Source organism: Neopsephotus bourkii, unplaced genomic scaffold (genome assembly GCF_033783945.1).
Source record: "Neopsephotus bourkii isolate Nb327-2 ecotype Australia unplaced genomic scaffold, CSIRO-AGI_Nbou_v1 NB_739, whole genome shotgun sequence".
NCBI classification, from domain to species: Eukaryota; Metazoa; Chordata; class Aves; order Psittaciformes; family Psittacidae; genus Neopsephotus; species Neopsephotus bourkii.
In genome coordinates this window covers 2,196,548-2,210,866 of record NW_026901237.1, presented here as the reverse complement: position 1 = coordinate 2,210,866, position 14,319 = coordinate 2,196,548, and the positions used below count along the sequence as shown (strand labels likewise).

The following is a 14,319-nucleotide window of genomic DNA, read 5'->3' as shown; positions in this document are numbered from 1 at the left end:
TGCCTGAGGAGTCAACAGCAGCAGCTGCAGTGTGCAGGTAGGGTAGTTCTCCACCTTCTAATACAATGCCATAAATTACTGACATTACTTAAACAGATCATTACGGGAGTTCACGTGCTTGGCAGCTGTTTGGAGTAGGGCTGAACATGCTGACAGCCCCTACTACCCTTCTGGGGCTGTAGTTAAAGCACTACTTGTAATGAGCAGAACGAGCACAGGGCCCAGGGCTTATCATCTGTAGTAACGTTACTGCAGCAGTTCCTTGCAAGTCTGGCAAACAATCATAGAAAAAAATAAGGCCGCAAGGGGCCTCTGGAGGTGTCTGTTTCAATCCTGTGCTGAGGGAGAAAGGCCCCCCACACCCAGGGAGGAATACTCTTGTGTCCCACCAGAACTGCCTTTTTTCCAATGTGGATGCACTGTCTCTTGTCCTCTGGGAGGAGACTGGCCCCACAGCTCTTAACCACCTGTGTCACAGCCTGGAGGTCACTGATACCAACCAAGACCCAGTGCTTCTGCAGCCAACATGTAAAAGCTGCAAGTCAGACAGTCTAGCAGAGGAACAGAACAGGTCAGTGACGGGCAGGGCCTGGATTCCAGTGCACTGAAATCCAAGCTCAGGATTTTTCTCTCCAAGTCTGTGGTACAGGAAGTGGAGTCAGACTCCAAAGGTGGACACAAGGCTAGACGTGAACTCCCCAGGGTCTGACTTCTGAGCAGTGAGAGGTTGCTGCAGCTCTGCCTGACCAAGCTACCTCCAGGGCCTACAGGATGGAGCAGCCCATGGAGCATCTGACCTTGTGCAATTTGTAACTGCTCACCTGCAGCAGGCATAACAGGTTGCGTGGATTATTAATCCACCAAAATGGGTTTATAGAGATGAAGTGGTAAGACCCCAAATTAAATGAGATATGTACTATGATTTAATAGTATTAACAAAATCAAAATGGAAAGACTATTTCCATTGCAAAGTAGACCTGCACTTAAACAGGGAGTATTTGCATTCAGAATACTGCTGTGTCTTCCAGCGTGGCCAAGCCCCTCCTCACGCTCACAGTGGGATATTAGCATGTTTCTTCCAGGGACTGGACTGTGTTTTACTAGCCAGCACATCTAGGTCATGGCAGATGCGCATGCGGGTAGTTGAAGGTTGGATGATATCATCAACAAACCCTGTAAGGAAAAGAAAACAAAACCTGACCAACCATGAAGTGTTTGCTTGCTTCTCAGCCTGCTGTAGGGAGGCTGCAATGTCAATCAGCTAAATCAAAACAGTGCTTGGAATAAACAGTTCACAAGTTACAAATTAACTTAAGAAGATAACTTAAACAGCCTGAAAAGGAAATACTCCTGTGTCAGCAGTTTTTAAATTAGAAACATTTGGGAGTTTAATTTTTGTACAAGTTAGCAAGCCATAAAATGTTAAGGAGGGGCTTTACTCACAGAGTGGTGTACCTGTCACTGCAAAGTTTAGACATACCATCTCCTTCCATGTACTACCATTAGTCTGACTTATTTACGAGTATTGAATAGAAGAGACATCCCTGACTTTGTACATGCAGGAAGCTGGGTCTTTTTCTGGCTCTAACAGCAGTAGTAGTGTACTGCAGAACCAGAGGGAGGGATATACTGTGCACAGTGATTATGGTGGAGAACAGCTTGGCTAAGTCTTCCCAGCTCTGTGGCGCTATTACTGGGATTTAAATGAAGTACAAACCCTATCAACAGAGTAAGCCAGCACAACTGGTAATGGAGAGTGCCAGCTCCAGAGCCTGCAGAACTGCCTTCCACAGCACAGTTAAGCCAGAAGGAAATACAGTGGGAGAATTTACTCCAGAGAGTCCTGGGTCACATCACTAAACTGAACCAGACACTGACCTTTTCTTAAGGCCACTGTCAAAACAGACTGTCAAAGCATCTTGTGCCTTTAAGTGAGAGGCTGCATTCTGAGATGCTTTCCAGTGTCTGAAACTGAAAATCTGCTTTTCAGTGCAATCCTCATATCTTACCAGTCTCTCTCCATTTGAATATGTTCTGTGTTTTTACACAAGCTGTGGTCAAGCATCACCTTTCTGACTAGGATGCAAATATCACTAGCAAAAAGTAACTCAACAGCTACAAGTTTACTACATGCAATGGCAAACTCAAACAGGGGACACAAAGTGTGAGATAACCATACCTCTCATGGCAGCAGGAAAGGGATTTGCAAACTTATCCACGTATTCTGCCTCTGCATCTGCCTCTTTTCCTCTGAAAATGATCTGGACAGCACCCTAGGAAGATAAAGTCTACATGTCAGTGACAGTAATTGGGGCTGCACAGAAGATATTTGTGTGCTCCACCAGCCCCTTCCCCCTGCCACACCGTACAGATGTGCATTCTGGTCAGCTGCTTCAGAGTGTAAGGAGTCAGCCTGGATTTACCTTTGCACCCATCACTGCCACCTCTGCAGTAGGCCAGGCATAGTTTGCATCTCCTCTTAAATGCTTTGAGCTCATTACATCATAGGCACCCCCATAGGCCTGGAACAAAACCCAAGGGATTAATTAGTGTGAAGTTGCTCACAGCAGCAATTGCCTACATTCCTCTTGCAGCTTTTACTATTCCAAAGACAAGCAAGTGGGGCTAAATTTTACCTGAAAGAGACCACGAGCATCTATCTCCCTTTTGCTATGCAAAATAAGACAGATATCTCTTCAACTAGAACCCTAAAAAGCAAGGAGCAAGAAAGGGGGTTGCTGGAAACCCACGACCCTTCTTCATGGCAGGTAGGGAGGAACCAGCATATATCTTGAACAGCAGGCCTCAAGCCACACTGTGCACATGCACACAAACAAATGACGTGCTTCTGGAATTTCCTGGCCGGGGAATGCAGCACTCAGGCTCTGCAGCGCTCCACTCTGGTACTGGAAGCGCTCCAAACAGCAATGATGAACAGATACTGCAGAGCGGACTGCAGTACAGTCTGTTGCAAGGCATTACTGAAAGCTACAGCAAGGCTGCAAACTTGGAAAGTAAAGGATGGCAATATTGACAAGAATCAGAGAAAGCAAAAAGGGACAGCAAGAAGGGAAGCAAACCTATCAGAAAACAAAGCAGGAGGGGCAGACCAGCAAGGAAAAAGCTAAGCCTTTTAGGACCTAGATCGCTAAGCTTATGGCAGCATAGTATCAGGTACCTTGCAGAAAAAGAGAGAGGAGAAAAAAGTAAATAGACTACAGCAGCAGTATATGGAAGAAGAGAAACCATGTGAGCATGAAACCTGCAGGCACAACATGTAAAGATACAGTCAGCACTGGTTTTGGAAAAGGAGACTGAAGTGGCAAGAACAGAGAAAGACTATTTGCTCTGTGCAAACAGATGGCATGTCCTCAGTGAGACAAGCTGGGTGACAAAGGAAAAATATTTGACTGAAGGCATTCCAGGGAGAAAGCAAAGAGCAGAAACATGTGATTTTAGAGGAGTGCAGAGGGACAAGGAATGAAGGAGCTGAGGTAATAGTCTGAGAATAGAAGAAATGGCCTCTTGTAGCTTGACATAAAGAGGTGTTACCAGATGGGACAAATGGAGATGTGACAACAGAAAGCGCAAGTGGGACAGATGGACAGAGCTTTGCATAGCTAAAATTGCTACTAGTGAAAACAAGAACTCCAGCAGAGCACCATGGAATCATGCCAACTTACCTTTCTGGTGATGATAGTGATTTTAGGCACAGTTGCTTCTGCAAAGGCAAAGAGTAGCTTCGCACCATGACGTATGATTCCACCATACTCCTGAGCTGTACCTATAAATGACAAGGAACTTCTTTTACTCCGGGGAATTCACAAAACCCCCTATGCAGTTTGGCATCATCATCCGTTACTGGCAGCGAACCTGACAACAACCAGAGCCATGTTAATATCCAGGAGAAGGCAATACCAGGCAATGGTCTCAGTCAGATACTGAGCAACGCTACAGTAAGACTCGCACCAAAAGCAGCATGTATTATTTGCAGGTGAGGTCACAGAACCAGCACACTCACCAGATGGTATGTTCCTAGGAACAAAATAGTTACATCATTTTCAGGACTCGACTGTGACTAGCAGTGAAAAACACAACCTAGATTCACTTCTCCAGAAACCCACTCTTCCACATTCCCTTTTTTCTAGGCCATACTGAAAGGCAGTTTGGCTATCAGAGACGTATCCTAGTTGTCCTTCAAGCAAGGCCAAGATGATGGACCTTAAACAATGGAGCATGAATTCCTCTGTAAATATTTTCACAGCAGGTGCTGCTGGAGAATGATCATATGCAGTAACCATGAATACAAGTCATTTGTTTTACAGGAGGTTAAACACAGGCCTCACTGGTGTGACTTGGAAACAGCAATCCCATACACATTATTTGTAGGATTTCTGAATTTCAGACCACCGGATGTAACTCTACAATTACTTTCTAGCAGTTTATCCACCTCCGGACTTTTGCTTTCAGCACCTGAGATAACTTCTTAGAGTCCTTTGGGATTTTTTTTAATTTATATTTTTTTAAAATGTAAGATTTTAAAGAAAAACTCTTCAGTGAGCTGTAGTAGTTCTCTGGGTGGCCTGACTTTAATGCTTCCCTCAGTGTCATTTGAGTGTCTGATCACATACAAATTATTACACTTAGAAATGTCACTTCTCAGCTACAACTTCACTTTTGGTTGTTGTTTCCCTCCAGCCTGTCGGACTTGTAAAGCCTGCAAAACCTTCCCCGCAGCAGCAATCGGAAGCAGCATGACAACAGTCTGAGCACAGCTGGGATGTTCAGCCGAGACCCGGATGCTGCAGACCCTGTGATCTACTCCTGGTCTCAGTTTCTAACTCACACTTTGAGCAGCATAGCCAATCACTTAAAATACTTCAAGTGTAAGACCATTCAGTTATTATTTGAACTATTTACACTGTCACCCATGGCCAAGTAACAAACTCTTCTGATCATAGATTCAGTCCAGACTTGTTCTAAATATATGTTTTGATCCATCTACTGGTTATGAATGTCTTACATGTCATCTCTGTGCACACCTATTAAAGTATTTGGATCACTGACATTCATTTGTCTTCTGTACTGAACAGAGAGATGAGTTGACCACCACCTTCAGAATTTGTTATTTAACCTGAAATTTCTGATGCTGTTGTACCGATCTTGTCACACTCCTAAAAATACATCAGTTTAGGATCAGTGCCAAGCCTCAGGTCTCCTCTTTTTAGCTTTCTCTACTTTTGTTTATCGTCTATTTACATACTTTCAAATCAACATTCTATTGTGCAATACTAAGTTACTACTTTTAATTAGCTGTATGGAAATAGCTTTGGTCTTGGACTCTGAGCAACTGTCCTAGATTCCTGCAGTAGCCCCTCAAGTGAACTAAGCTGCTGCTTGGTCCACCTCAGAGAAAGAGGGGATGTCCACAGCAGGAGAGAAGGGACAGAGGCCAGGAGGGAAGAAGGAGGTTCTGTTAACACCTTCTGTATTGCCTCATTGTTAAAATAGGTATCAAAGCAAGAACTGGAATGTTGACACGTGACAGATTGATGCTTTGATAGCTGTAGAGGCCTTGAGGCAAACCTTGGTTTATCGAACAGTATTAACCTTATATATTGAGTGGTATGAAATGTAGCATGTTTATTTGTATAACATTCATCATCCTCTTATAACCTGTTTTCCAAAAGGTCATTTTAACATTAACTGCTTATGAAGCCTGTGCTGGAAAAAGTCTAATCTCAGACCTTTCCTTACTGATTCACCTAAAGCTTCTCAACCACAGGCATTCTTTTATCTGAAAAAGTGCCTTGGAGCATGAAAAAAAAACAACGATACAGGGATGGGGGTTTGTGTATAACTGAGTCAACAGCAACCAAGGATGTACTATTTTCTTCCCTTCTATAGCTTCATCATTTTACACATTTGGGCATTAAGTACAGCAGATGAAGCTGGTGGATGAGGTAGTTTCTCCTCCTGCAGCAAAGCTTGGAGAGCAACACAGGCCTGTACTAGCTCAGTAACACAGCTGCTTTGACCAGTGGCCTCCCCGCCCACAGAAGAATCAGCAGTGCTGTGCTCTCATGTAACCCTAACCAGAGGGCTCAGAAGCAGTGTGTGGGACTGCTTTCCACTGTTTCTTGGGCAGCCAGTCTTTGCAGGGCCTTCTGCTACCACACTATCCAGGTTACAGGCTTATAAATAAAACAGCATCTAAATAAAACATCTGAGCATTTAAAGGGACAGGGAGTCTCCTTATAATAAAGGAAACAGTGCAAGTTCCACACCATTTATGACAAGGACAGCATCTCTAGGAAATGCAGAGGTTTTTTGTCCTGGACAGGCCATAGTCACAGCTGTGCAATTGTGCTGGAATTCCAAACAGCAGGACAGAGCTTTCCAGGGCATGACATACCCATGGTCACTACTGGCCAACTGGTCTTCCCAGCACCTCTATCAGACTGCTAAACATTCTGCATTGGCTTACTGCATGAACTGGCCCTCTCCTCCAGCAAGTCCTGAAAAGCTTTGTAACAGCAGAACACACTTTGTGGCACGGTACAGGTGCTTCTTTCACTTTCCTGCAATTTCTTGTGTATTTCAATCTCCTTGGTATGGCTACTGTACTCAAGAGTTTCTGTCCCCAGGAGCAAGATTTTAAAGCCTAGTTTATTTAAGTCTATTACTGTAAAGGTCTTCTCACAGAGCTTTTGAAACGAGTTTTTAACACCAACCCCACCCTGCAATAAGGTAAGATATAAAGGCAAGGCTTACCTGGCAAAAATCCAGGAACATCCACAAAAGTAATCAGTGGTATGTTGAAAGCATCACAGAAACGAACAAAGCGGGCTCCTTTCACAGAAGAGTTTATGTCTAAGCACCCTAAAGTTAAGAGAACAGGATAAGGTGTTAACAATTCCAGTGATGTGCTAATGGCAGTAATTCAAGACAACTCAAAATCACACTATTTTAGCTCTACTGTCTTCATAAAACAGAACAAAAGCTTATCTGTAGACAATATGGAGATAATCTGCCATGAAGTTTGCCTGGTTTAGAACCAAGGTTAGAATACAGAATATCTGTCCCCCAAAGCAGCAGTCTAAATTTTGTATATTCTTGCTATTTAAAATATTTTTCAGTCATTTTCTCTTTATTGATATTTTTCAGATCAGTCATGTTGAAAGGCTGCAGAGCTCTCCATTAAAACAAAAAAATCAAGTTAGTCCACTAAATACTGTGAGACACTTCAGTGGGGTTGGTAAACACACTGCAAAGTTTCCGTTTCAGTGGATTTACAATCTATTATGTGTTACAATATTAAACTAAAACACATTTTGCATAAGCCACCTATGTGAAACATTAAAAGCCAAATGAAAACTAATATCAAAACGTGCTGTCTCGTATCTGCATAGTCATATCTTGTCAACATTACACAAGAATAACACATCATAGCGGGTCATCTGATCTTCCCAAACAAAAAGGCACAAAACTTAAAAACAAGAAGCAAACCAGAAAGTCATGATTGGTGGCAGTTTCACACCGGACTTGTACAGCCAGCTCTAACCTGATGCTACTTTGGGTTGGTTGCCCACTACCCCAACAGTTCGTCCATTCATCCTGGCAAAGCCAACAACGATGTTCCTGGCATAGGAAGGCATGATTTCGAAGAATTCCCTTTCATCGACAACCTACAAGGGTGAGAGTTAGGCAGAGCCCTGATGAGGACTGACTTACATATATATGCATATTTCTTTACAGAGGCAAACACAAAATCAGTTAGGTCAGTACTGCAACTTACAAAACATACCAGAATTCACAGAACTAAAGAGGAGGAGGAAGAAAGGCACCTTTTAGTCCCCCTTTCAGCCTTCATTCCAGGAATTAACTAGTGCTGCACTTGTCAAAACTGCCACTTCAGCATTCCATCAGAGAACATCTGTCTGACACTTCCTCTGTAGAGAGCCTTTTTCCTAGCTTACAAGAAGCAGGCATTTCAAATCAGATGTTAAGAACTGCCTTCTCACAGCTTAGTAACTGGCAGACTACACCTGCAAAGAACAAGTCCCAGTGATACAAAGCAAATAGTACTTCACGGATCTCAGGAATGCTCCAGGACACATTTAACACATACTCTACTTCCTTGCATGTTTGGAGCACCAATGTAACAGAGGCAAATACAAAATTGCTGTTCAAAAGAGATCATAATTACGTATGGAGCAGTAGCGACACCTATACATGGATGCCTACCTAGTGTTTTCAACTCTATTTCCTTGTTTTCAACTGTTTATGACAACTTTGCCACTGCAGACTGCTGTTTGTCAGTCATTTCTGAGCCTAAGCCAAATGAAAAGTACTGAAAAAAATTTAAGTATTACTGAAGTGATGTTATTTCTTTCCTTAATAGTTCTCAAAGTCCATGGGAGGGCTTTGGGTTGGTTCCCTAATTCTAAAACGGATTTTTTTTTTAGATGCCACCTTTTAGCTTGGAGCAGTAGTACTGAAACTCAGAATGGAAAAATCCAGAGATTAAGGACATCCTGAGCTTACTTTCCACACTGAAATAAACCTGAATGTAGTAAGTGCAAACTGAAATGTGATGGCTGAGGGAGCCTGTGGAGAAAGAGTTCAATAAAACAGCAAAAGGGAGAAATACATAAAGGTCCTACAAACACAGCTGACACCCCACCTGCATTCGTATGTCCTGCCTTGAAATGGACTCGGTCCTAGGTTCAGCATCCACCTCAGAACCCTGGAACCCTGGGGTGGGCATCAGCCATTCAACAGCTGAGTGGCAAAAGCAGCAGCTGGCAATTTGAGTACTCAAAATCTGGACTCTGGGGGTACATTATAAGGGGATGTAACACTTTCATGTGATAAAACTTCTTTTACAACCATGGTCTCTGCCCGAGCATTTAGATTGTATTAAGTTCTTATAACTGGAAAAGTGAAGTACTCAAAAGTTAGGCAAGAGAATTACCAGCACTGCCTGTGCCACTTCAACTATTCACACATTGCAGGACCAGCTTTCAGGGGGTATTAATAGTCAGATGTTCCCTTGCATGCCAGCCTCCCAGGAGCTCTGCTTCACAGGATGAACATTAAATTAACATCAGAGATTCCAAACTTCTGAGGGCTTGACTTGCAATTAAAAAATAACCATTCCTGTACTGTCCATGTGTGTAACTAACTGTTGGACTAAACAGGGAAGGGTAGAGCTCTGAGTGCACTCTGCAGTTTATCACCTTTTATAAGAAAAGGAGAGAATTCAAGACAGTAATAACAAAGTATGGGAGGGGGCAAGTGACAGAACTCAAGACAAGTGGGGAGGGGATTTCAGCCCCAGAGAGAAAGCTGAATTGCAGCATCTTTCATCTGTACAGTTACACATGCAGTGTAAAAGGATGGATCCTGAATCAAGCTTTAGGATTCTTTTCATCTCCTAAAAGTGTTTTTTTTTTCTTCTGTGGTTTTTGTTGCCCTTTCTTTCATGGCTACTCCCCAGGTAAAACAGTAACTTGGGAAGACTAAAAAAATCTCTTCAGTGCCGTTCTGTGGGTTTCTTTCAATTACACACCAAATATAATTGATCCATATTCATCTCACCAGTGCTCACAGTAGCAGACTTACGGAGTGTATGATATCCAGCATATCATAGGCTTTAGTAGATTCAGTTGGTACAATCATGTCCAGCTCAGGAGCCAAACGGTCACTGCAGAAGGCAAGTAAGTGTGAGCAACAGTATTTACATGTCAGATGAACACCAAGACCAAAAACTCAGGTAAAGAATTCCACCTCTGAAGAGACTTCATGGAAACTGCTGCTCTGATATGGGGAAAAGAAAAGAAAGAGCGCTTTTGGCTTCAGGCAGTTGTGCCTCAGTCCCCTGAGCTCTCACACACTGGGAGAAGAAAAGTATGAGCTGTCTCTTCCTGAAGGAGACATCTCTTCCACAGATGCTTCTGTTCATGAACCACCTTCTGGAAACACATGGCTCCTCTTTGACTAGAAGAGCCTCATGTTATGGGTGGGGAACATCTGCAGGGGACACTGGAGGAAGGCATGAGGGACACTGCAGTGGGGCACAATTCAGCCATGGGAAAAAGGATGCAGAACAAATGCCAAGCTGCCAAAGCAGAAGAGCCTGCTTAGCCAGCAGCTCCAGTCCTCACAGCTTGACAAGCACAAGGGTTTCTCCCAGTGGCAGAGCAAAGCCTCTCGCCATCTACCCTCATCTACTGTGTGCACACAGTTTAGGAGCTGCACATTTATAGCTCAGATCCTTTCCCTGACAGCACCGCGCACCCGTGATGTTGAATACAGGAAACTCTTCCATACTTATTTCCCAGACAAGCAGAGCTTCCTGGGTGGGGAAAACGCATTCACTCTCAGCTTCTGCAGATCAGCGTCTGCGTTTAAAGAATCTTGACTGTTCCTCTGCTTAACAGGGACTCACTTCATGTGGGGCTTTACATGTAACAAAAGTGCTGCCTCCCTGTTGGCAGCTGACACTGTCAGTTACCTCCATCTCTGATCATACTGGCTTCACTAAGAACCTGCAAGTGTTAGCAAAAAATGGGTCTCTAGATTCATTCACCACCCAAGGGAGGGTGGGCAGAGGATGGTGTCAATTTTTATGAGTCACCACTGAGAAGGCTTCAGGGATTATTCTATTTGTGCTAGTCCATAAAAATACTGATCTATAGTTGTTATAAATGGTGTTTCTGTGGAGTTCCTATTTTAACAATCCTGTGATTTAGTGTATTTGAAACAAGACAACACAAGGCTCTAGACACTCAATTTAAAACCAAAGTGATCTGCAGTTTGTCAAAATCAGATGGAAAACACTAGTGCAAGCTGCACTGCTGGCTCTGTGCTCCCTCACATACACAGGACTAGAGAGGCACAATTGCTTGCTGAGACACTGTGACGCATCTGTTAATAGATTAAAACCGAGAGCAACACTTCAGGTATTTTTTCCACATGATTAAAGAGTATTGCATGCAAATACTTCCATATAATTATATAATGAAACCTTAATCTGATGAAAGCAACCACTTTTAACATATCAAACCTTGAGCTACAAAAGATTCTAAAACTTCTTGTCCATAAGGTAGGTATGAATGTGCTCTAAGTTCTGTGTGTTACCAATGGTCCCCCAAAGGATAAGGAAAGTGGAAAAATGAAATTACTCTTCCCATAAATTCACAGTGCTGCACAGTACTGAGGAAAACTGTAATGACATTAAATACATTCACAGTGAAGACATTACCCAGGATACCACAAGCCTGACAATCTCCTTCAAATCATCACAGATAAGGACAGCTGGTGTTTGCTAGTAGAGTCATGAGACTCAAGAGGTCAAGAACTGTGTTTCTTACAGATCCCAGTGAGCAGGAAGGAACTGCTGCTCATCATCAGAGCAGTCATCTGAAGCCTGTGACAGCTTGAGATACCCTCACCCACAGCAACAGTGGTTTTCACTCAGTACAAAAGTGAAACAGTTACTGCAAACTGATAATAACCTCCTCCAGAAATCTGTGTGTGTACTTCAGGCCTTAGAGGAAATGGAATTTGGTTATAGTCAGACACACAAAGGTAAAAATCACACTGTACAATATACCAAATGCAATGAACCACACACCCTTCAAAGGCAGGGCATTCACCACTAGACAATTTGGTACTGAAGGAACCCTCTAACTCTTTAGAGCCCAAGTCACTGACACCCAAAACTCCAGCCGACAGAAGTTTCAGCAACCAAGACTGGGATTTTTCAGCACCACAAAGAACCTACTTACGTAAAAAATTACATTTAATTTGCATAATTTATGCCCATTTTCTCTGGTGTAAAAATGATGCAACAAGAAATAAGGTACTCTAGAGGAATGGCCTTTGACTGGAGCAATGTAAGGATCAAACGCACTGATTCAAAGCTGAAGGACTATTAAGATGTCAGTATGTCCAGATGAAATAATACCAATGCAAATATTAAGAGTACAAATGGGATAAATACTGGAGATGCTGCTACAAAAATAAGCAAATTTAACAGACAGATCTATCTGCACATGTATAGAGGCTAGTAAATTCAAGTTCTTGGTACAAATTGCATTTATTATACTGTGATCCTCTAACAATGTATCTGGTGCCTAATAGTGAACAATGTGCTTCAGGTACCAGAGCAGTGATTTGTCAAACTGATCCAAAACCACCTCCCCAAACTGTTTGTTTCAAAGACACTGCAAAGAACAGTGAAGCATGAAAAGAAGATAACCTTCCTGTCTCACATGGGAACATCTTTAGGCAAGTAAGAACCACGAGACATACGTCAGGCACAGCTATAGAGCTGAAAGGACCAAAGTCAGGCACAGCTCCCGTAGAAGAGAGGGTGACAGCCTCTTATGGATTCCCTACTGAAAGGGCTGAACCGGGTGTGAAACTGGATCTCAGGTCAAAATTGGTTTACTTCATTGACATTCTGTTGTTAGCACTACTAAGAAGAAAGGCTGGCTACTCAGACAGCCCCGTGCTGCCTCTCTGGCTGTCCCTCAAACTCCTGGGAAAATTCTCTGTTAAAACTCCAGACAGTCACTGGTTTTCTCCTCTTGAAATGACTCAAGTCCTTCCTTTGTTATGTTGCCAACTACACAAGGAGGCTGAGAGACAAGTACCTAACACAACTTTCTGCCTCCTTTGCTTCCTTGTTGCTTTTCCACCTGAAACCTTAACAAGCAGATCTTGCCCAACAGACATGTAACTTACAAAGCAGGGAAAGTTCTCCCCACTTCAGTTCACTATGCTGTTTTCTGCCTTGCTCGCTTGCTTCAAAGGACTGTGACAGCCCACCAGTACAGACATAACTTTTCCCCAGTTCCGTACGTCAGCCTGTTTAATGCTGTTTTCAAACACAAAACGTAACAGTGAGCATGTACGTATGTACACATGCGTGATGAAACACATGCTCACACACCGCAAGGCAGAATTATCAGCCAAGATCCCAGGCACAAAATGCTCATCTCTGTATGTTACTTGAACCAGAGAAGCCATGAAATTCAGTGGTCAGGGACAACAGATCTGAGTCTCCACTTACCTGGGGTCATGACATTCACAGACTGGTGCTGGATCACGGTTGCTAAGAGGTAAATAATTAAAGAACTCTCGGAGATTAAGTAGGGCATCTATATCATTCTCAAAGGCTCTGTGTGCAACTCCTGGAAAGAAACATCATTAAGCAGTTAGTGGAATTAGTTTGCAAGGTTTCCTTTTCAAGTATGTATGAAGAAAGATACAAAGAAGTACCAGTAAGAATTTTAAAACCTGAGGTATTAACAATCAGGAGTTTTAAGCCACCAAATTTGACCAGTTAAAAATACCTAGAAAATGTGTGGCTCTATCTGACTTCCTCCTTAACGGGTCTGGATTGCTGATCTCATACTTAAAATAATTTAAACTGGCTTATCAGCTATCACAGACCTAGCTGGATTCCAGCCTTCTGGAATTCAGTCCAGGTACCTTGCTGCACTCAAGCTTTGGACTACAAGATCTTTTCTAAAGGCTGGATCTGAGCAGCATATCTGTATTTGGTACTGTTCATCATCAGCTCAGTTCACATAGGATTTGAGATCCCACAGTCATTTTGAGCCTCAAGAAGATCCATGAGTTACCAAGTTTCCCCAGATAGGAAGGGGGAAAAACCTTTAGCTCACATTGCCACTCAGTTCATAGTTCAGAAGTTCAATCAAGCACATGAGTAAGACACGAAGGGATTGTTAAGAATCTTTCAATTCATGCAAATTTCTGGACAACAAACAACAAAACTCCACACCACATCCAGCCTGCTTTGCTAAGCCCTGCCTCCAACAGTCTCTCCGCTTCCAGAATCTTTTGTGGATTTCCTACTTTCTCTTCCAAATTCCTGAACTCTCCCATGCTCCCTTGCTTCTCCTACTCTGTTTGTCATTATTAAAAAGGCCTGGCAAGAGATTCCCTACACAGAGTAAGATCCTGTGCTTAAGGCTTTATCACTTAGACTCAAGTGACACTCAGGAGTACAATCAGCTGTTTAGCTAGAACAACTATGTCATTTACTTTAAAGAACTGTTAGTGTGTTAACTACCCAGCTCTCACCAGACACAGCAGTGTGAGTCTTCGCACCCCCAAGCTGCTCTTGGGTGACATCTTCATTGGTAACAGACTTAACAACATCCGGGCCAGTGATGAAGAGGTAGGATGTATCCTGGGGGAAGGGGAAAAAGCAAACACACACAGTAAATGCTAGACCCAAGCTGCAAAAGCACCTGAGGAAAAGCCACAGTCCCTAGAGAC

General features: G+C 43.0%; 1 protein-coding gene across 3 annotated transcripts in view; it reads right to left on the bottom strand.

Moving 5' to 3' along the window:
• Positions 1-900: 900 nt before the first annotated feature.
• Positions 901-14,319, bottom strand: part of PCCB (propionyl-CoA carboxylase subunit beta) — a 34,475-nt gene continuing 21,056 nt past the window's right edge. For all 3 annotated transcript variants that reach the window (XM_061354499.1, XM_061354500.1, XM_061354498.1), the window contains 9 exons: positions 14,122-14,230; positions 13,085-13,205; positions 9,628-9,709; positions 7,565-7,688; positions 6,775-6,882; positions 3,684-3,784; positions 2,424-2,522; positions 2,180-2,273; positions 901-1,173 (listed from right to left, as the gene is read on the bottom strand). In XM_061354499.1, coding sequence (XP_061210483.1) covers positions 1,052-1,173; positions 2,180-2,273; positions 2,424-2,522; positions 3,684-3,784; positions 6,775-6,882; positions 7,565-7,688; positions 9,628-9,709; positions 13,085-13,205; positions 14,122-14,230 — 960 coding nt within the window. In that variant the 3' untranslated portion in view covers positions 901-1,051. The remainder of the gene's footprint in view (positions 1,174-2,179; positions 2,274-2,423; positions 2,523-3,683; positions 3,785-6,774; positions 6,883-7,564; positions 7,689-9,627; positions 9,710-13,084; positions 13,206-14,121; positions 14,231-14,319) is intronic.